General features: G+C 37.5%; 1 protein-coding gene across 1 annotated transcript; it reads right to left on the minus strand.

The window, feature by feature from the left end:
• Window positions 1-2,405: 2,405 nt before the first annotated feature.
• Window positions 2,406-3,188, minus strand: LOC104110154 (uncharacterized). The gene has a single exon (XM_009619593.4). The coding sequence runs from the start codon at window positions 3,143-3,145 to the stop codon at window positions 2,642-2,644; it is 504 nt and encodes a 167-aa protein (XP_009617888.1). The 5' UTR covers window positions 3,146-3,188; the 3' UTR covers window positions 2,406-2,641.
• Between the last annotated feature and the right edge of the window lie 20,078 nt (window positions 3,189-23,266).

Below are 23,266 nucleotides of genomic sequence, written 5' to 3' on the forward strand. Positions count from 1 at the left end.
TTTGGCTTCTCATCTTTCGATGATTAACATCAGGAAATTTTTTTCCTTAGCTATGACCAAGGCCACGAACAGGGCCACGATGTTTTCCATACTTAGCATAATGGGAATACACCTCATCCACTTCAGGCAATGGTATAGACCCAATGGGTCGATTTTCGTGATTTCTCATGAGCAAGTCGTTGTTTCGTTCAGCCACAAGGAGAAGAGAAATCAACTCAGAGTACTTCTTGAAACCTTTCTCTCGGTACTGTTGTTGCAAGACCATATTGGAGGCATGAAACGTTGTGAACGTTTTTCAAGCATATTATAGTCAGTGATACTATCTCCACAGAATTTCAATTTAGAAGTAATTCTGAACATCGCAGAATTATATTCAGAAACAGACTTAAAGTCTTGAAGCTTCAGATGAGCCCAATCATATCGTGCTTATGGAAGAGTGACCAACTTTAAGCTATCATATCTTTCTTTTAAGCCATTTCACAAAATAAGTGGATCTTTGACTGTGAGATATTCTATTTTCAACCATTCATCAAGGTGATGGTGCAAGAAAATTAAGGCCTTAGCACAGTCTTGGGCAGATGCTTCATTTTTATCTTTAATGGCGTCTCCAAGACCCATTGCATCTAAATAGATTTCACCATCCAACACCCATGTCATCGGAAACAACCTCTCTATCTCTATAATGTAGGAGTAAGGTCTGCGTAAACATTACGCTCCCCAGACCCCATCTATGGGATCAACCTGGGTTTTTTGTTGTTGTTGAACACCCATGTCATATAGTTCTTGCTCGAAATTTCAAGGGCAACGAACTTTCTTTTCATAATATCAGTCGTAATTAAAAGAGAAGAAAAGTTATACCTTAATCTAGTCAAAGAGCTTCTTGAGACGGTAGAGTCTCGTGCTGATAACATGTAATGAAGTAATAAAGAAGAATATTACAAAGAAAGAGAAAGAGAGAATTCTTATTGATTTGGGATGAATTGCAATGGAATATAATACCTCTATTTATAGGAAAAAAGTGACTTAGCCACCAAGTAACAAACCCTAAGATCTCTCTAAAATATAAACATTCACCTTAAATTCAATTCTATTTATAACAGAGAATGAATATACAATGTCATTTTCCCTAAAAAATAATTATTTCTCCTTTTTATTTGTGGTTTAAATAAAACTCCAATTATAAATAAAATATACTGGGATTATAATATGAGGATTAAGAGTAGCTAAAATTCTACTCGTCAGCGTAATGGTATAAGTCTGTCTGACAGTGAGATCGACTGGTCCAACAGAGACGAAAGTCGACCATAGTAATCTAAGAGTCGCGTGTGAAAGGGTTCGTGCTCAACGGATCAAAGATACGCCGGAAAGCGAGAATAACAGGTTGATGAGCTTCAAGAACTCTTATGGATGGAGTCATTTGGCACCTCAATATCGATAATGCTTAGATACTTAATAAGTAAATTTTTAGCTTATAGCGTGATGCGTTTAATATCTTTAATTTTTCGTTAGAGAAATTGCATAATTATTTACTATCTGAAAACTATTATTAAAGTTTAAAAAAGGATCATAAACAAAAGAACTTTAAAAAATATAACAAGAAGAATCTTTTCTTTATATAAATACAACCAGAGGAATCTTTTCTTTTTTCTTTTTTCCCTTTATAAATGTCAAAAAGAAGAGGCATCTCTTTTTAGAATTTCAGCAAGAATCTTGACTGATTAAAAATTCTTTTATATTTTAAGATTATTGGAGAAGGAATGAGATGCCTCAATAGAAAAAGGAATAGGAATAATCCAAGAAAAAACATCGGATGGAAAACAAAAAAATGCTTAAAAAAAAAGGAATAAGAATAATCCAAGAAAAAACATCGGATAGAAAACAAAAAAAGCTTCGAAGAATTATTCTTCATTCTTGTTGATAGACATCCACCTTCTTCTCCATTGATTTGTTAAAATATACTATTAATTATTCTTTTTTAAACGCCAGTTAAATTAGTACAGAAGAAGTAACAACTATGAAAATAGTTAAATGGACAACCCCACCGTCCCATCGCAATCGTTTTACTTTCTATCTTGCTTTAGGTAGGTGTCTGTCCTTTTGTTATATGGATAATAATATCACATTGACTTTGGCCATTGTCCATTCTATGGACCATTTTTAGTTAATGAACATATATCCTCAAGTTCGGCTAAAATTTAATAATGAGATAAAACGGGGTTCAATAGTTATATGATCGATTACAAATAATTTTTTAATTATATGGTCCATTTGACATGAAATATATATGTTAAGAGGTAGAAGATGAATAATATTAACACTTTCCAAATTTATGAAACAATCGAGATAAATATAGCAACAACTCCATTTTGTTGTATAATATCATGACATGAAACATAGCACTATAATTTGATAACCAGTAAGCAAATCACTTCATTAATTTATTCTCATAAAAATACACACACATACATACAACAAACACCAATTACGTATCAATCCCAAATAAGTTGGGTCGACTATATGAATACACACACATACATAAAATAATAATAATACCAACTATGTCCCAGTCCCAAATAAATTGGAGTCGGCTATATGAACACACACGTATACATACACCCCCTTAATATTCCACAAAGTTTCCTTAAGTTGTAGGAGGAGGAGCAGCTTGGTTTTCACACTGATTTTTTATCATGGCAAATTCATACTGGTTACATTCCTCAGGACCAAATTCAGTATTAATGGATGTACAACAATCAGAGGAGAAGGTACATCTATGGCGAACGCAAAATGTATCCCTCTCAAGCATACACCCCTCAATAATTAAAGCACAATATTTCTTTTCCAGCACGTTCTGACTGTTGTCCATGCTTATGTCACTGACGCTTTTTTCACTAGGTGAAAAAAGCTTAGGTGGCAAAAACCGAGGCCAGGGAAATATTCTTGTGAATGGAAACTTAGGAAAAAAAGATGAAGGAGGTGGTGGTGCTTGTGCAAATGGCCAATGCAACCATTTTATTCCTTTCTTTTGTGGGATTAATGCAATATTAGCATCAGACTTATGATCAATGGCTAAGCCATTAGTGAAGTTTAAGGCAATAATGAGAAAGAAAATAAGGAAAGAAAATAAGTTTCTTACTTCAGACATGGCTTATAACATGAAAAAGTGAACACTTTTTAAGGTTTTCTTGATGATATATGCGATTGTTTAGCAAGGGTTTTATAGTGTTTAATTAGTTGATTAAGTTTGGTGTAGTGATCGTTTTTTTCAAAGTTTGTAATTATGTATACTTACTCATGTTTCAAGTTTTCAAGATTGCATGAGTAGAGTTTTTTGAATTATGGTGTGATTGTTATTGAATATTGGAAGTACTACTCTTTAACTTAAGGCCTTACTGATCATGTGGTTTGTTTTTGACTTAGTATTCTGAGCTCTTTATGACTTCTTTAAATTACAAACAAACTTAAGACAATTAATCATCTAATGTGTTTTAATTTCTGCACGGACAATGTCTAGATTTTTGCATCTTTAGGTTAAGTTAACTTACAACCAGATAACTTTTTACAATCGAGTTTAGCTTAAATATACCCATGTATAATAGTTCGGTTTTGTTGGTTACGTGAAGCTTCACCTTATTAATAAGGTTTGATTCCCCACCTATTAATCTTCTCGTCCATTGTTCCTCCCTTCCCTCTATTTATAATACTTCCTTTTATCCCATTTTAATGTTTGATTGAGCACGAATCTAAAAAAGAATGACTTTTGAAATTTGTAGTCTAAAATAAGTTATAGATATTTGTTGCCTATAAATTATCTCTTTATTAGTCAAATTAGAATTTTAAAATTAAATTATTTCTAAATATAAAATTATATCTTTACTAGACAAACTAAAAAGAAAAAATACGTTGCGTAAATTGGGATAAATGGAATAATTTTCATATAAAAAAGTTATGCACTCGTGTAAAGAACTTTTTCACTATTAAGTCACCTTAACATCTTGTAGCATGTATGTAACCAGTCTTATTTTCAAGATTACAAATCTCATTTTTGATATTATTTACTGGGTAAACGACACAGTTGAATTTATACGTGGTTTATAGACAAATAAACTAATTTGATCCAAAAATAATAGATGAATTAGACAGAAATATAAGACTTAGCCTTAAAATAAAAATAAATGGCAGATATCTTGGTTCCGGACGCAGAGCTACCGGGAGCAATATGAACAGTGCAAGTAAGCAAGAAAGTAAAGTATTATTTGAGATTTTGATGAACTATAATATGTGCTTGTCAGAAAATTCGTCCCCTTATAATGATGATAGAGTTCACTATTTATACTTACACCTAGGGAATAAGGTCCTAAGATTAAGCTTCTCTTTAATGACAATTATGAGGGTGTCACGACCCGAAATTTTCCACCGACGGGATCGTGATAGCGCCTAACATTTCACTTGCTAGGTAAGCCAATGTTAGAGAACCATTAAACCAATTCCTTATTCCCGTTCAGTAATTAATAATAATTAACTAAGATAAAATATAATAAATGTGGAATATCATAAAACTGTATTAATTACTACCACCCGGATCTGGAGTGACAATTCACGAGCATTCTAGAATTTACTACAAGTAATAGTTTGAAAGAAATACAACTGTCTCAATGAAAGAAACAGTAGAACAAAAAAGATAGACGGGGACTTCAAGGTCTGTGAACGCCGACAGATCTACCTTGAGTCTTCGGACAACGGACCAATAGCAAAATCTGGATCAACCCGAGCCGGTATCAAAATCTGCACAGAAAGTGTAGAGTGCAGTATTAGTACAACCGACCCCATGTACTGGTAAGTGTCGAGCCTAATCTCGACGAAGTAGTGACGAGGCTAAGGCAAGGCACCTACAAATCAACCTCTACAATTTAACAGTGTATATACAAATAACAGAAATGAAGAACTGAGGGGAATACAAGATAAAGAACTACAACAAAATGATCACCAAAGCATTTAATATATCATGAATCAACAGGAATAGTGAATATAGTAAAGAAAAATACACGACATCACCTTTCGTGCTTTTACTCTCAATCTCACCATAAAATTAATAGAAACGGCACGACATCACCCTTCGTGCATTAACTCTCATATCATGGCACGCCATCATCCTTCGTTCTTTTACACTCACAATATGGCACGACATCACCTTTCGTGCTTTTACACTCACAATATGGCACGACATCACCCTTCGTGCATAAACTCTCATATCATGGCACGACATCACCCTTCGTGCATTAACAGTCTCCCTTACCATAATGCAATGCATAAATAACAACAGAGAGATAGAATAACAAGTACAAACCTTACTTCAACATTTGGTTCCACAATATAAATCTGTGATGTCATCTTATATTTTAGAACTCGAATCTGCGCTCTTAAGCCTAAAAAATATCATTTTACCCTCCTCAATTTGCGTGTGCAGTCCGGGCAGGTTTCCGGAAAGCTTTTATGTTGAAAACTAATGAAAATAATAATTTTTACCTTAAAAGTTGATTTTAGTTGACTTTGGTCAATATTTTTGGTAAACGGGCCCGGATTCGTATTTTGACGGTCCCGGTGGGTCCGTATCAAATTTTGGGGCCTGGGCTTATGCCCGTAAACGAATTCGGAGGTCCCTAAATCAAGTTATGAATTTTTGATGAAAATTAAAAGTGTGAAAATTAATTGTTTTTAAGAATTGATTGACGTTTAGCATTGTTAGTACCGGGCCCGTATGTTGGTTCCGGAGCCCGGTACAGGTTCATTATGATATTTAAGACTTGTCTGAGAAATTTGGTGAGAAATGGAGTTGATTTGACGTGATTCGGACCTTCGGTTGAGAAAATAGTAATTTTAAAGTGTTCTTGAGAATTACATTTGATTTGGTGCTAAATTCGGAGTTCTAGGTGTTATTTTGGCGATTTGATCGCGCGAGTAGGTCCGTATAATATTTTTAGAGTTGTGTGCATGTTTAGTTTGGAGCCCCGAGGGCTCGGGTGAGTTTCGGATAGGCTAGTGATTTGCACTTAGAAAATCTGAGATTTTTGCTGCAGCAACTGTTCTAGTGTGCCCTTCTTCGCGTTCGCATAGGTAGTGTCACGAACGCGAAAGGTAAAATGGGGGCAGGGAAAATTTCTTCTTCGCGAATGCGAAGGACTGGTCATGAACGCGAAGCGTTGTGGGTGGTACCCTTAGCGAATGCGATAATTTAAGGGACCTGGGGGAGGGGGCCATGTTCTTCTACGTGAACGCGTCCACTAGGTCGCGAACGCGAAGGCTTGGGGGGAGCTTCCTTACGCGAACACGAAGGACTTAGGCCGTTGTGCATCGCGATCGTGATAGGCTTCTCGCGAACGCGATGAAGGCATGTCCAGTGACTTAAAACAGACTCCAAACACGGGTTTAAGCAATTTCTCCAACAGTTTTCTAGAACCAAACGGGAAGAGGCGATTTTCAAGAGTCATTTTCTTCCCCAAAGTGGTGGTAAGTGATTCTAAACCATTTTCCTTCAATTACCCATTACATTTCTTGAATTATCAACCTAAAATCTAGAGTTTCATGGTAGAATTAGGGGTTAGGGTAGAAACTAGGGATTTCGAAAATTTTAAAATTTAGAACCCAATTTCAGGTCGGATTCCAAAACTAATTACATATTCGGGCTCGGGGGTGAATGGGTAAAAGGATTTTGGTCCGAACCTCGGGTTTTGACCAAGTAGTCCCGGGGTCGATTTTTTGACTTTTTGGAGGAAAATTTAGGAAATTTAATTTATGCAATATAATTGATTTCTTTTGCAATATTTGATATTATTGAGTCATTTTTGAATAGATATGAGTGTTTTGGAGGTGAATTCCAAAGAAAAAGCTGTGATTGAGAATTAAGTGGCCTTCGGAACGAGGTAAGTGTTGTGTCTAACCCCGACTTGAGGGAATTAGGAACCTTAGATTACTTGCTAAGTAAAATTCATGTGAGCGGCGTATATGTGATGTGACGAGTACTTATGCGCCGTCAATTTACCTGTTTTCCATGTTTCTCTGTTTTTCTTATATTGTCTCATTCCTATGCCAAATTGCTATGTGTTATACTAGTGTTGTTCAATTTATCGTTCTTATCATGTTTACTGATTTTCTTGTGATAATTGAGTTTCTATTTCAAAGTTGAGATTGATATTATGGAACCAAATGTTGAAGTAAGGTTTGTACTTGTTATTCTATCTCCCTGTTGTTATTTATGCATTGCATTATGGTAAGGGAGAGTGTTAATACACGAAGGGTGATGTCGTGCCATATTGTGAGTGTTAATGCACGAAGGGTGATGTCGTGCCAAAGTGTGAGTATTAATGCATGAAGGGTGATGTCATTCCATATTGTGAGTGTTAATGCACGAAGGGTGATGTCGTGCCATGATATGAGAGTTAATGCACGGAGGGTGATGCCGTGCCGTTTCTATTAATTTTATGGTGAGATTGAGAGTAAAAGTATGAAGGGTGATACCGTGCATTTTTCCTTACTGTATTCATTATTCCTGTTGATTCATGGTATATTGACGGCTCTGGTGATCATTCTGTTGTAGTTCTTTATCTTGTATTCCCCTCAGTATGTTCCCCTCCCAACATTTCCTGTTTAGTTCTTCATTTCTGTTATTAGCATATACACTGTAAATTGTATAGGTTGATTTGTAGGTGCCTTGCCTTAGCCTCGTCACTACTTCGTCGAGGTTGGGCTCGACATGTACCAGTACATGGGGTCGGTTGTACTGATACTACACTCTACACTTTCTGTGCAGATTTCGATACCGGCTCGGGTTGATCAAGATTTTGCTATTGGTTCGTCGTCCGAAGACTCAAGGTGGATCTGTCGGCGTTCACAGACCTTGAAGTCCCCGTCTATCTTTTCTGTTCTACTGTTTCTTTCATTTAGACAATTGATAGAGAATCATTAAACCAATTCCTTATTTCCATTAAACCAATACAGTTTTATGATATCCTGCTCTTATTATATTTCATCTTTGTTAATTATTGCTATTTACTGAATGGAAATAAGGAATTGGTTTAATGATTCTCTAATGTTGGCTTGCCTGGCAAGTCTCAACATTTAACTAAATACTCGATTACCAACAAAAAATCCGTAAACATGATAATGACGATCAATTTAACAACACTAGTATAAACATGTAGCAATTAGGCATAGGAAGAGACAATATAAGAAAATGGAAGAAACATGAAAAAAACGGTAAATTGGCGGCGCATAAGTACTCGCCACCTCACATATACGCTGCTCACGTGAATTTCACTTAGCAAATAATCTAAGGTTCTTAATTCCCCCAAGTCAGGGTTAGACACAACACTTACCTCGCTCTGAATGCCACTTAATTCTCAATCACAGCTTTTCCTTTGGAATTCACCTCCAAACAACTCATATCTATTCAAAAATGACTTAATAATATCAAATATTTCTAAAGAAATCAATTATATTGCATAAATTAAATTTCCCAAAATTTCCTCCAAAAAGTTGAAAAAATCGACCCCGGGCCTGCTTGGTAAAAATTTGAGGTTCAGACCAAAATCTATTTACCCATTCACCCCCAAGAACGAGTATGTAATTAGTTCCGTAATTCGATCTCAAATCGAGGTCTAAATCCCCAAATTTGTAAAATTCCCAATTGCCCCAAAATTTCTAATTTCTACCCTTAAAGAACAAGATTAAAGACTAGGAATTCAATAAATGATGATGGAAATTGAAGAAAACAAGTTAGAAAGTGCAAACCTATGATTGGGTGTCGAAATCCTTCTTCAAATATCGCCCTAGGTCGAGTTCTATGGAAGAAAATATGAAATTTTGAACAAATCCCGTTTTGAAGTCTGTTTTAAAACACTGAACATGCCTTCATCGCGTTCGCGAGAGGCCTGTCGTGATCGCGATGCACAGAGGACTAAGGCCTTCGCGTTCGCGAGTCTTTCTACGCATTCGTGTAAGACAACTCCCCCCAAGCCTTCGCGTTCGTGACCCAGTAGACGCGTTCACGTTCGTGACCCAGTAGACGCGTTCACGTAGAAGAACATGACCCCCTCCCCCAGGTCCCTTATGCTATCGCGTTCGCGGGAGACTGATCGCGTTCGCGAAGGGTACCACCCCCAATGCTTCACGTTCACAAAGAAGAAATTACCTCCCAGCCTAGTTTACACTTCGCGATCGCGAGGCACAAAATACATATGCACTAGCAACAACAAAACAACAGAAATTCTAAGTCCGAAACATCTCATAGCCTATCCGAAACTCACCCGAGCCCTCGGGGATCCAAACCAACCATGCACACAAGTCTCAAAATATTATACAAACCTACTCGCACTATCAAATTGCCAAAATAACACCTAGAGCTCTGAATGTAACACCAAATGAAATGAAATTCTCAAGAACACTTTAAAATTTCTATTTTCTCAACCGAAGGTCCGAATCATATCAAATCAACTCCGTTTCTAACCAAATTTCACAGACAAGTCTTAAATATCATAATGAACCTGTACCGGGCTCAATAACCAAAATACGGACCCGATACTAATAATGCCAAACATCAATCAATTCTTAAAAATAAATAATTTTTAGACTTTTAATTATTTTCAAAAATTCATAACTCAATCTAGGGACCTCCGAATTTGATTCCGGGCATACGCCCAGGTCCCATAATTCGATACGGACCCACCGGGACTATCAAAACACAAATATGGGAAACATATTTTTAAGGCATACATTCTTATTTTTATCAATTTTCAACATAAAATCTTTTCGGAAACATGCTCGATCTGCGCACAAAAATCGAGGAGGGTACAAATGAGATTTTTAAGGCTTAAGGGCACAAATTCGAGTTCTAAAACATAAGATGAACTTTTGGGTCATCATAGAGGGACATTAAAGAATGTGCAACGGTGTGAAGTGAATGCCATATTCTTTGTAACGGATCATGCACTTAATGTTGTAGAATATTCTTCATTGAATGCTACCGGATGACGGCATTTATTTTGTCTTTGTGAGTGTAGCGACCCGACCGGTCATTTTGAGTTCTATCGTGTCGTTCGGCGGTTTGAGGCTTTGAGTAGTTTCACTTCAGGTATTATGACTTGTACGTGTGGTCAGAATGGAAATTCGAGAAATTTGTGATTTATTTGGAAATTTAATTCTAATTTTGGAAGCTTAAAGTTGGAAGAATTTACTAAGGTGTGACTTTTGAGTAAACGACCTCGGAATCGTGATTTGAATGTTCTAATAGGTTCATATGATGATTCCAGAATTGGGCGTATGTTCGGGTTGTGTATCGGACCACCCGGGAGCATTTCAACGCTTATTATGGAAGGTTGGTAATTTAATAGTTTAAGAAATTCTTAAGTTTGACTTGATGTGGATTTTAATGTTATCGATGTCCGTTTGGGATTCTGATCCTTGGAATAGGTTCTTATTGTGATTTATGACTTGCGCGCAAAGTTTGGCATCATTCCAGAATGTTTTTCGATAAGAATCGGATGCGTTCGTCGAAGTTTGAAGGTTGGAAAGTTGAAAGTAAGGTTTTGGCTGTTGATTTGTAATTCTAATGTTGTTTGACGTGGTTTAAGGCTTCGACTAAGTTCGTACTGCACTTTGGGATGTATTGGTATGTTTGGACGAGTTCCCGGGGGCCTCGGGTGTGAATCAGATTAAAAACAGATCGATTTTGGACTTGGGAGAAAGGCTGAAGCAACTGGCATCTGGTGTAACCGCACCTGCGAGGTTTTTGGCCACAAGTTCAAAGCCTCAGAAGCGGCATTGTGGATGCAAAAGCGACCTTTTAACTAAGTTGGGATGGTCACAGATGCGAGTGTATTTCCGCAACTGCGAAGGGCACTCTAGAGAAGCGGAAAACGAGATAGGCAGCTGGGGTCGCAGAAGCGAAAGATCTCCGCATGTGCGGGGGTACAAGAGTGTGTGGTGGATCGTAGAAGCGGTCGCGTAGAAGAAAAAAATGATCCGCCGAAGCGGATTTTGCTTAGCTTGGAGGGAACCGCACCTGCGATGAAGTTTTCGCAGGCGCGACTGGTGTTTCGCATGTGCGGAAGGTCAGCTGGGTAGATTGTTTTAAAATCAGGGTTTTGCTCATTTCCCTCATTTTCTCACATGGTTTGGGCGATTGTTGGGGAACTTTAAGAAGATATTTTCATCAGCTTTGTCAAGGAAAGTAATTCCCACATATTAAGAGTTAAATACATGATTTAAATGTGGATATAAGTATCACAACCCAAACCGATGGGTCGCGACGGGCACCCGGTACCTTACTCAATCGAATACCAACGTAACGTATCTTTATTACTACATCATCATAGGTAAGTGGGATAGAAGGGGAGTCATGAGATAACCAGAGTAAACATGAGGGAATACCCGACAAAAAATGACCAAACTTGATATAGAAACTCATACCTGTGATATACGGGCCTATAAGGCCAATGTGATCCATTATATACTTAAAATATAGGCCGATAAGGCCATACAAGTATCCGTATACATGACATCTGTCTACAAGCCTCTAAGAGTACATACTTTTCATAAAGGTCGGGACAGTGCCCATCTATACCAAACAATACACGTCTAAATCATACTGACCAAACAGGCAACTCCGGAGGAAATGAAGCGCACCAACATCTTCCGCTGAGCTGATGGACTACTTGGAGGACTCTCGACCTATCTATCGGAACCTGCGAGCATGAAACGCAGAGCCCCCAGGCAAAAGGGACGTCACTACAAATAATGTACAGAGTATGTAAGGAATGAACATAAGTAAATAATAGACATGAGAGAAACATGGAGTAAAAGACCCAACATGTATGCCTGAATAGCTCTGTGAATAATTTAGTATTATAATGTCATGCATATACATATAAATGTCATACCATGCATATGTATATGCATTCATAATATCATCAAGCCTCTGAGGGTATCCCATCATATCATCTCAGCCATTGTGGGCAAAGTCATCAACGTATACCAGCGGATCAGGTAGTGGTGCGTATATAACGCTATAACCTTTTCCCATATCCCATATACATATAATATACGCGTATATAACGCCATCTGGTCATGGGTTAATGTACATGTATAAATGAATGAAATGCATAAAAAGTACGTTAATAAGATTTCTCGGAATGTCATAAGATCAATATGCCTTTCGGATAACTTTGTCAACTACATATTTTTCTGAGACCCATGAACAAAATTTATATAATAATAAGACACATGGGGAATCAAGAATATAGGCACCTCTAGTACTTCTATGAATAGAGTCATTTATGAAAGTTGCGTATTTTCCCATTTCGTTTGTATCGTATGAATCATGCCAAAAAGAAAGAAGGGATAGACTTAACATACCTGAGACGATTCTCTTGACAATCCCTCTAACACATGTCAATTGCGACAACATGTAATGGCGGATCGAAGTAGGAAAATATTTGTATGATATTCTTGAGAAATATTGCACCGTATTCCTTAAAATTGCAAAATCCCACGCTATATTGTGTTATGAAATTTCAAACAAAATATTTTGAGACTCCATCGTTAGCAAGCTTAGCATAACGTTGCTGGTAGTTTTGTATGAATTCTTGTAGAAAATTCCATAAAATCTCTTTGCGAATTTGATCATAACCTTGTATGATACTTGCTGAAGCAATCTGAATTTTGAGGAGTCTTTTCTTTTATAACATTCTTTAATCAAATGGGATGAGGTACTCATCTCTTTAAATGTTGCCACATTGCCAAGTGATTTAAGAGTCACTTAATGGCTCATATGTGGCTGCCACGTTGGGCTATCAAGCCTTATCCAATAATTCCCCCATTTTCATAATTAACTTATTAATCCCTCACTAACCCAATAATTGACCAATCACCTACATAATTAAGAATGATTCCAAATTACTTAGAATACTACTCATTTTTAATACACTTTATGTACCCTACTATCATGGTCATGTGGTACCTTGTATTGCACTAGTCCATAAATATTGGGTATTATAGCTTGAACCGTATTTTATCCCCTAATTGTCAAACTTCGACGAAACTCATTTCCTTCGATTCGCTTACCCACTCATTCACGAATTTACTTATCACTTGTTTGAAATAGCATAATTCTTATAATCTCAAAATAATCTCATCCCCGAACTTACGTCAATTAACTTACGACGAAAATTTAGTGTACAATACTACAGGGTGTAACATCATCATAATATAATATTGCGGAGCATAACATTGACGTAATACTGCGGGGTGTAACATCATTCCCCCCTTTGGAACATTCATCCTCGAATATTGACCGATGCACTTATCATTTTCATAACTTATGTCTTCTGAATACTTTAGTACTCTCCTTGCCATCTAGGCAACTGTTCTGTGAATAAATCCAAATGCCATGGCATTCCCCCCCTCTAGGTCTCTTTCTCACACCATGACTTGTGGTCGGAATCTTTCCAATCTCGTAATTGTTGATACCTATTGTCATGTAGCCTATACGACTCTGAACTTGTAAGTGCGCCTATGCGACTCTTCTCTCATTTTTCCTCCGTCTTTTAGCCAATCTCTAGGACTCACTTTGTAAACATATAGAGAGCTTGATAAGATGTCCCTTTGGGCATCTTTGGGTATACTGAAGTTCTTCGCTCGGTACTTTGTTGAACTTACAAATATTGTTATACCTTATTTCATAGATCCATTTATCCATCCGTATGACTTTACTTCCATAACTCTTACTTTGATTTATCGTTACTGAGGTCTGCAACCAAACTCCAGGTTACTCTCGTTGCTTATCCCATATGTATAAATCTAAGTCCTTTAATGCTTCCTTATTAATGTTCACCTTAAGAATAATGGTCTAATCTCATCTCATACTTTGTAACTTTTATCCATCCATTGTTGATTCACCTTAATACTGATAACTTGACCTCTCATGTGACACTGCCGCTAGGGCTCACATCTCATCGAGGAACATCTGAAATGATTAGACTGATCCACATGGGGGCGATACCATGCTTCCATAACCGTATTTCATAGCATCCCAACGTGATTCATCCTATGGGGGTATTTTAATCCTATACAGTTCATGAAATCATTACTCAATCGAAGGCCCAAGCGTCATCCTTCATCCATTACAATTACACCTTTATTCTACTACCAGGGCAGTATTCCATCTCTTCTAAATGCTATTAGTCTTAGACTCCTATGAGTTCATTCTGGCTATATTGAACTTTCTATAACTTAGAGAAATCATCAGCTCTCTTGTTTTTATGGGCTTAATCCCGAGGACTTATCCATTCTTGTCACTTTCTCACTTGCCTTTCCTTATCCTTACTCATGTCTTCCTAAAACCTTGTTGCTTACCATACTTTAGCTTGCGACCTACACATATTTATTTATATTACTCACAACCTTCCTTCAACTTTCTTGCACCATAGATTTCCTTATGTCATTCGGGAACATCAAGCGAGACATCACATCATTTCTAACTCTTCTTTGCTCTCTTGACTAGATCTCTCGATACCTAAAAACCATAGGCTGGAAGACATGCTACTAACGACGCCGTTATCATTCCTAGATATTGAATCCCAGCACTTCTAGCTTTCTATCCGAAGTATGGACTATTCACAACCTTCTGCATTTGAGTATCTTGTACGTTGTTCACCTTTACCTTACTTACCGTAAAATCTCGAATCACATCCTCTATCTCTTTCGTGACCTCCCTTCCACATAGGTATAATTCACATCCACAATTTGAAGCTCTATTATAATACTTACACCTCTGGTGCATACACAATCCAGTGGTAGCTCCATACTGACTTCTTATGAGGTTGGTACTCTTCTAACTGGCTTTCTTGTAGAGCCGTTATAGAATATCGTTGTTGTACTATCTCTCTTGTACCTATGATATTAAGAGCGATTCTACTATGTTCTCAATCATGATTTCTATAATTTATTGGGTCCAATAATCAGACTCCTGATTTACTTTGTTGATGTAACTCTTTAGTTTCCTCTTCCTTCTGATCAACCTTTATGTAGGCTTAAGCTATCTTCCGCTCTGCGACTCCTGGTATTAGTTATTTATTTATCCTTTTATGGGCGCTATGGAATATCCCTGATACAACCTTCTAACAATTCAACCCTTTGTCTATGACCTGGACTCAATCCTTTATTTTAACTTACACCAGAGTCTTCTACGGCTATATCATTGTCAACATATATGCTGCATGGATAATACTCCAAAATCTTGAGGGCGTTCATAACGTAATTATCTATGGATCATTGATCGAATAATTCCTTTAGTTCCTTCTCAACTTTCTTTTAGCGTAAGCTATTACTTTTCTTGGTCTTTCTACCCCTTGTTGCATGCATACTTAGCTTATCTTAGTTCCCAAGCATGCTGGAATTTTCGTACAACTCATACGATTTCGAATATTACTTTTGATTTGTAATTCCCATTCATTAGCCACGGTAAGTGCCACTTTCTTATGGAGTACATACAATATTGTAGTGAGATTGCTTTTACTTGATTATTTATCCTTCAAGTTACTATGTTTAGATTGAGGCTTTCTTTCTTATTTCCTCAGCTAGTCTTTCATTGTAGTACTTAGGGAGGATCCTTTGACTCTTGTAAAGCTGCAAGCTTATTACATTTTATACTCGACGGAATTTTTGATGTCCTTCCTCGCCTATAATTATCCGTAGTTACTTACCTCCACGCTCTTGTGCTTGTAGGGTTGTTCCTGAACTGATATTTTTGTTGTCTTCCCAGTGGTATTCTCTTTTATTTCCATAACACTCATACGGTACCTTTAACTACCCCAAGTCTTATCTAAATATTTCTCAAGGATCACGATATCATTATCCGCGATACTAGATTCACTATGTTTATCTTGCACGATCTGTTGATTGTTTGTATCCTCTTGTCTAGCCATAACTAGGCTCTTCCTGAATCAACTACTAACTACTCGTTGGCCCATTATCATATAAATATTCCGCGTAATCTTTCTTGGGTAATTTCCTTTGTCTTAACTTACGTCTCACGCTGGTTCCTTATCTATCAATAACATATCGGGAAGGAACCCTTACTTCCTCTCCTTGACGTCGTGTTTGCATAATGTTCTTGAATCGTAGCATATCTGTAGGATTTGAATAAGTGCAATCTCATCCCTTTTTCATTTTTATCGCATTCTTCCTTTACCATTCCATAGTTACTAGAACCACTTAATTCTGACTTAATGCCTCATCACACCATATTCCCCCCTTTAGGGGAGCACTAAGATTTAGTGCTACGATGATATATATATATAGATAGATGTTTTTCCTTTTCATCTTTGGCATCTTTTCACATCATCGATGACCCTTACTCGCCTCGTGGTAATCCTTCTGTACCAAGGATAACAAATTTCCTTACTCACGAGGGAGACACCTAGTGTAACTGGCACATACAACCTCTTAAGCTTAACTTTGCTCACATTGCTTGCTTTGGGAAGTGTCTTCATGAATGACCATTCTCTGAATTTCTCATGAATCTTCTTATGTTATCCATTCTATTATTGCCGGAACGAAATCTAAAATTCTCATGACGTCTACCATTATCAAATCACTCAGTCCCTAATTCATGTTTAGTTTATCTTGTTCACCAGCCCATACTGATTTCTATTACTCTGGGGTCTAACTTTTCCTTCTAGTAATCATGTTAGAGTCACTAACTTACTTTTTGAAATGAGGATATGACTTTATGGCCTATACTCTTTTGTTGTCTCAAGGCTTGTCACGTCCTATCCTTTCCTTCCCTTGACTATAGACTCTGTAATACCGTCATTCATTTTTTTTACCGTTGTCATCCATGTATCACCTCTTACTTATAATGCTTCATTATCTCTCTTCTTATTTCCCTGCTAATATTTCTATCTATCACTTTATTCTGAAAACTTTCACAAGACATTCTTTTGTTTTTAGCTCCCCTTGCTCCATCCACTGGCTCTTCGGTTTGCCTAGCATTCTCTTTCTACTAGGGACGGGAGCCACATTAAGGTAATATTTATCCCTTCCAGTGCCAATCTTTGTAGTACTCATATCTAGTTATACTATTTTAGAGTGCACCATCTGGGTGTCTCACAAGGAGATCTATTAGCACATTTGCAATATCCTTCGGAAATGTCAGTTAACGCTAACAATCCATCCACTATTTTGGGTTACCCTAACCCCAGCTACTATTTTGGGTTGATATCCTGCCTTCTCTTATACTACTTCTGTTAGCCCCCATAGGGCATAAATAAGATGGGTGTGGACGATTGTACATACCTCTACTACTGTTAAAGGTAACTCAAAATGCTTATATCTCCCTTCCTGAATGGTAAGTAATGATAATATTCGCTAGCTGGGTACCTCGTACCCTTTTTCATCTTTCTTATTTAACTTGTTGGAGCTTGTATCTACCTTCTGAATTTCTCATTTCTTTTTACCATATGGGTAAGAAGAAAGGGTGACAGTCCTAAATGCCCTGTAGCTTCCTCCTTATAAGTGTAGTGCATAACACACCCATAAACAAGACTCTACTAGACATGGCTTGCAGACTCCCTAGGACAGAACTGCTCTGATACCACTTTTGTCACGACCCAAACCGATGGGCCGCGACGGGCACCCGGTACCTTACTCAACCGAGTACCAACGTAACGTATCTTTCTTATTACATCATCATAGGTAAGTGGGATAGAAGGGGAGTCATGAGATAACCAGAGTAAACATGAGGGAATACCCGACATAGAATAACCCAACTTGATATAGAAACTCATGCCTGTGATATACGGGCCTATAAGGCCAATGTGATCCATTATATACTTAAAATATAGGCCGACGAAGCCATACACATATCCGTATACATGACATCTATCTACAAGTCTCTAAGAGTACATACTTATCATAAAGGTCGGGACAGGGCCTCACCATACCAAACAATACACGTCTAAATAATACTGACCAAACAAGCAACTCTGGAGCAAATGGAGCACACCAACATCTTCCGCTGAGCTGATGGCCTACTTGGAGGACTCTCTACCTATCTATCGGGACCTTCGGTAATGAAACGCAGCGTCCCCAGTCAAAAGGGACGTCAATACAAATAATGTACCGAGTATGTAAGGAATGAACATCAGTAAATAATAGACATGAGAGAAACATGGAGTAAAAGACTCAACATGTAAGTCTGAATAGCTCTGTGAATCATTTAATATTATAATATCATGCATATGCATATAAATGTCATTGCATAGGTATATGTGTTTATAACATCATCAAGCCTCTAAAGGAATCCCATCATATCATCTCGGCCACTGTGGGCAAAATCATTAACGTATACCAATTGATCAGGTGGTAGTGCGTATATAACTCCGTAACCTTTTACCATATCCCATATACATATAATATACGCGTATATAACGCCATCTGGCCATGAGTTAATGTATGTGTATAAATGAATGAAATGCATAAAAAGTACGTTAATAAGATTTCTCGGAATGTCATAAGATCAATATGCCTTTCGGATAACTTTATCAACTACATATTTTTCTGAGACCCATGAACATAAGATATAATAATAAGCCACATGGGAAATCAAGAATATAGGCACCCCTAGTACTTCTATGAATAGAGTCATTTATGAAAGTTGCATATTTGCCCGTTTCGTTTGTATCATATTAATCATGCCAAAAAGAAAGAAGGGATAACCTTAACATACCTGAGACGATTCTCTTGACAATCCCTCTAAAGCACATCAATTGCGACAACATGTAACAACAGATCAAAGTAGGTAAATATTCATATGATATTCTTGAGAAAGATTGTACCGTATTCCTTAAAACTCACGCTATGTTGTGTTGTGAAATTTCAAACGAAATATTTTGAGGCTCCATAGTTAGAAAGCTTAGCATAACGTTGATGGAAGTCTTGTATGAATTCTTGTAGTAAATTCCATATGATCTTTTTGTGCATTTGATCATAACCTTGTATGATACTTGCTAAAGCAATCACGTTGAGAGTCTTTTATGGCCTTAGTGAATTCCATATCTTTGTGAATTAGTCCTAATCTTGAATTTTGAGAAGTCTTTTTTTTATAACATTATTTAATCAAATGGGATGAGGTGCTCATCTCTTTAAATGTTGCCACCTTGCCAAGTGATTTAAGAGTCACCTAATGGCTCATATGTGTCTGTCACGTTGGGCTATCAAGCCTTATCCAATAATTCCCCTATTTTCATAATTAACTTATTAATCCCTCACTAAATTAATAATTGACCAATTACCCATATAATTAAGAATTATCCCAAATTACTTAGAATACTACTCACTTTTAACACACTTTATGTACCCTACTATCATGGTCATGTGGTACCTTGTGTGGCACTAGTCCATAAATACCAAGTATTATAGCTTGGACCGTATTTTATCCCCAACTTGTCAAACTCCGATGAAACTCATTTTCTTCGATTTGCCTACCCTCTCATTCACGAATTTACTTATCACTTGTTTGAAATAACATAATGCTTATAATCTCAAAGTAATCTCATCCCCGAACATACGTCGATTAACTTACGACGAAACTTTAACGTACAATACTACAGGGTGTAACATCGTCGTAATATAATACTGGGGAGCGTAACATTGACGTAATACTATCGAGCGTAACATTAAGCATGAGAAATTGTAGAAGTTGTGGGGGGATTTGGTAGAAAACCTAGAACTTGATATTTTTGGATTTTAACCATGAAATTGGATGTGGAATTGATAATAATTATATATTTGAGTTCGTAAGGTTATGTATAATGTTTATCTTCGAAAATTTTGGAACCCGGGCACGTGAGCCCGAGGGTTGTTTTCATCGACTTTTCGAGCGGAGTTGGGAGTTGTCTAAATTGATTAATTATCGGTATTAGAGTATATTTTGACTGGTTTGCACGTTGTTTGAATAATTTTGGATCGATGGGCTTTGGTTTGAGGTGTTAGAGAGGCCTTGGAGTCAGTTTTGGAACTTCGGAGTGAGGTAAGTCTACTGTCTAACTCTGTGAGGGGTAAACCACCCCTAGATGATGTATTTGTTATGTGTTATTTATTGCGGGAGCTACATACGCACAAGGTGACAGGAGTCCGTCCGTAGCTAGATTCATGTTATGTTCGGGTAGGCTTAGGCTCACACCATGTTATAGCTGTATTACTTGAGTTGTCCCCTACCCATTAATTCCTTTATTTTACATTGCGACTTGAGACTAGACTTGTGTAGAGTGATAGATTCGTTATGATATAGATTCAACGGGCTTCATGTGTCACGACCCCAATTTCCCTCCATAGGACGTCGTGATGACACATAGTATCTAAGAATAGGTAAGCCTAACCATTTGCGGAATAACTGAATAATAATCTGAACTCCAATCTCAACACATGATATATAAATAGAAACTGCAATTTAAATTATCACAACTCCCAAAATCTGGTAGAAATAAGTCACAAGCTTCTAAGAGAAAATAATAAGTATCTTTATACATAAAAATCTAGAGATAATAAAGGGAAACAACATATTAAGGATAGAGGGGGACTCCGAAGTCTGCGGGCGCTGACAGATATACCTAGAAGTCTCCACGCACGGTCTAGCTCACTGATATATAGGCTGGTAGGAAGAACCTGGATCTGAACAAAAAGATGTGTAGAAGTATAGTATGAGTACACCACAATGGTACCCAGTAAGTGCCAAGCCTAACCTCGGTAGAGTAGTGACGAGGTCAAGTCAGGGCCCTACTAGTTTAAAGGGAAATTAAGGCAGAAGATATAATAATATTTTTGAAATGACTGAGAATTTAAACAATAAGAAGTTTCAGAAAATATCAGCACAGTAAATAGACGTAAACAATAGGGGCACTCCCGAGGTACCGCCTCGTAGTCCCAAATGTAAATATGCTCGACAGGGGAAATCTCCCGAGGTACCGCCTCGTAGTCCCAAAGTAAATATGCAAGATAGGGGGATCTCCCGAGTAAGCACCTCGTAATCCCAAAATAAATATGCAGTACAGGCGGATCTCCCGAGGAACCGCCTCGTAGTCCCAAAGTAAATATTGTAAGGCCCCATAAAATATTACAAAGAAAAAATAATGTTTCATGGTACCGGACTAGGCTTACGTGAAGCTCGTCGCGGCTCGGACGTTTTGGGTTGAACAATGCACCGGAAAGTAAAGGAAAGTTTTTGGCAGAAAAATGTGTTTCTGCGGTCCATTATGCGACCGCAGAATCACTCTGCGGGCCGGTTTGGATAAAATTATGCGGTCGACTATGCGACCGCATAACTGTTTTGCGGTTTATTATGTGACTACAGAACAGCTCTGCGAGCCGCATAGTGACCGTAGACACAGTCAGATGTTTGCCAGTATTGGACACCAATTATGCGACTGATATGCGGTCCGCATATAGATTATGCGATCACAAACCTTGTTCCGGAGCTCCATTTTTGGGTTTTTAAAACCCGACCCTACTTCATTAAATACACACTTTGGGCCATTTTGAGCTATAATCTGATATTTTAGAGTGAGAGAGAGTACCCTAGAGTGAGAATGTGTTCTTTAATAATTGTTCTTCAACTCTTGCTCCCTAGGTCTTCATCCTAGAGGTAAGATTCTACACCCTAACCCTCAATTTTGAATTTTGCCTAGAAATGGGTAATTAGTAAGATAAGTTTTGGCATGAGAGTTGTTTATTTTACATGCATGTGTTATCAAGGGGTGTAGGAAGATTGTTGAGCTAAAAATGGTAAAGATTGGGTTGTAGGATGATGGAATCCTCCATAAAAGGACCATGAAACCTTATGCACACCTAATGTTTGATAAAATGTTCAAATGAGATAGAACCATGATCATCCTCATAATTTTGGTTCAATTTGTTATATTTCTAAAATAGATTGAAGTTGCTAAGAATTCCAGAATATTTTAGGGTTTAAGGAAGCTCAAGTGAGGTATGTTGGCTAAACTCTTCTCTAAGAATTGGACTTCCCATTATACTTGTAAGTTCCAAGATGTTGATTACAAATCGAGTACTCCGATAAGTTTTGTGATAAATATATATGTTCAAGTCGTGTTTCAAATACTCTTATCATATTGCATTATAAATTGAGGATGTGTTCCAAACTATGGATTGTGTATCCACATGTTATAATTTCGAGTCGTGATTTATGTGAAAGTTATTATGCCAAGTTGTGTAGAGATTGGGATTGTGATACACCTCCACCCGCATATATTGGGGTGAGACGGCATGACCTCTTTGTGTATGATTTTGATATTGTTGTTACACCTCTACCCGCATATATTGGGGTGAGGCGGTAGGGCTGCTTCGTGTATGATTTGGTATTGTTGTTGCACCACCACCCACATCTATATATTAGGGTGAGGCAGTATAGCCGCTTTGTGTTGGTATTGGTATCGTTGATGCACTTCCACCTGCATACATTGGGGTAAGGCGGCATAGCCTCTTTGTGTAGGTTCTTAGTACTTTGGTTATACATTCGCTCGCATACATTAGGGTGAGGCGGCAGGGTCGCTTGAGTAGAGTTGTGGTATTGTACTTACACCTCCACCTGCATTCATCGGCTGAGGCGGCGGGGCCGCTTTGTGTGAAGATGGTTATAGAGGATCTCATCTTAAATCCTATAAATGTTATTGATAGCTCTTAATAAGCTTGCTCTGGTTTAAACGGTTATCTATATTATTCTATTGTCTCCCCGATTCATCATATTCATATTGTGTTTCTAAATTCTTAAATTGGTGATTGGTTTTCATACTAGTACTATTCGACGGTACTAACGTCCCTTTTGATGGGGGTGCTGCATCTTTAAATGGATGCAGGTGGTTCCACAACATGAGGTATTGATCAGTGATAGAAGCACACCTTTTTCCCAGCTGACTTAGTGAGTCTCACTTCATCCCGGGGTCATGTATCTTTTGTTCTTTGTGTATTCTGTTTGAGGTGTAGTTGGGGCCTTGTTGTTGGCATCATCATTGTACTCTTCTTTATCTATACAGGCTCCGTAGACATAGTATGGGTTGTGTATTGGTGTTGGGAAAGTCAAATATGTTATGTTGTGGTTGTATTACTTGTCCATTTGAAACTTTAAATATGATAAAACTATTGGTAATGAATTGGTATTGTAGACACGAACACATTTTTGTCTAATTAATGAAAATACGTA

The sequence above is a fragment of the Nicotiana tomentosiformis genome, chromosome 6 (assembly GCF_000390325.3).
Source record: "Nicotiana tomentosiformis chromosome 6, ASM39032v3, whole genome shotgun sequence".
In the NCBI taxonomy this organism is placed as follows: domain Eukaryota; kingdom Viridiplantae; phylum Streptophyta; class Magnoliopsida; order Solanales; family Solanaceae; genus Nicotiana; species Nicotiana tomentosiformis.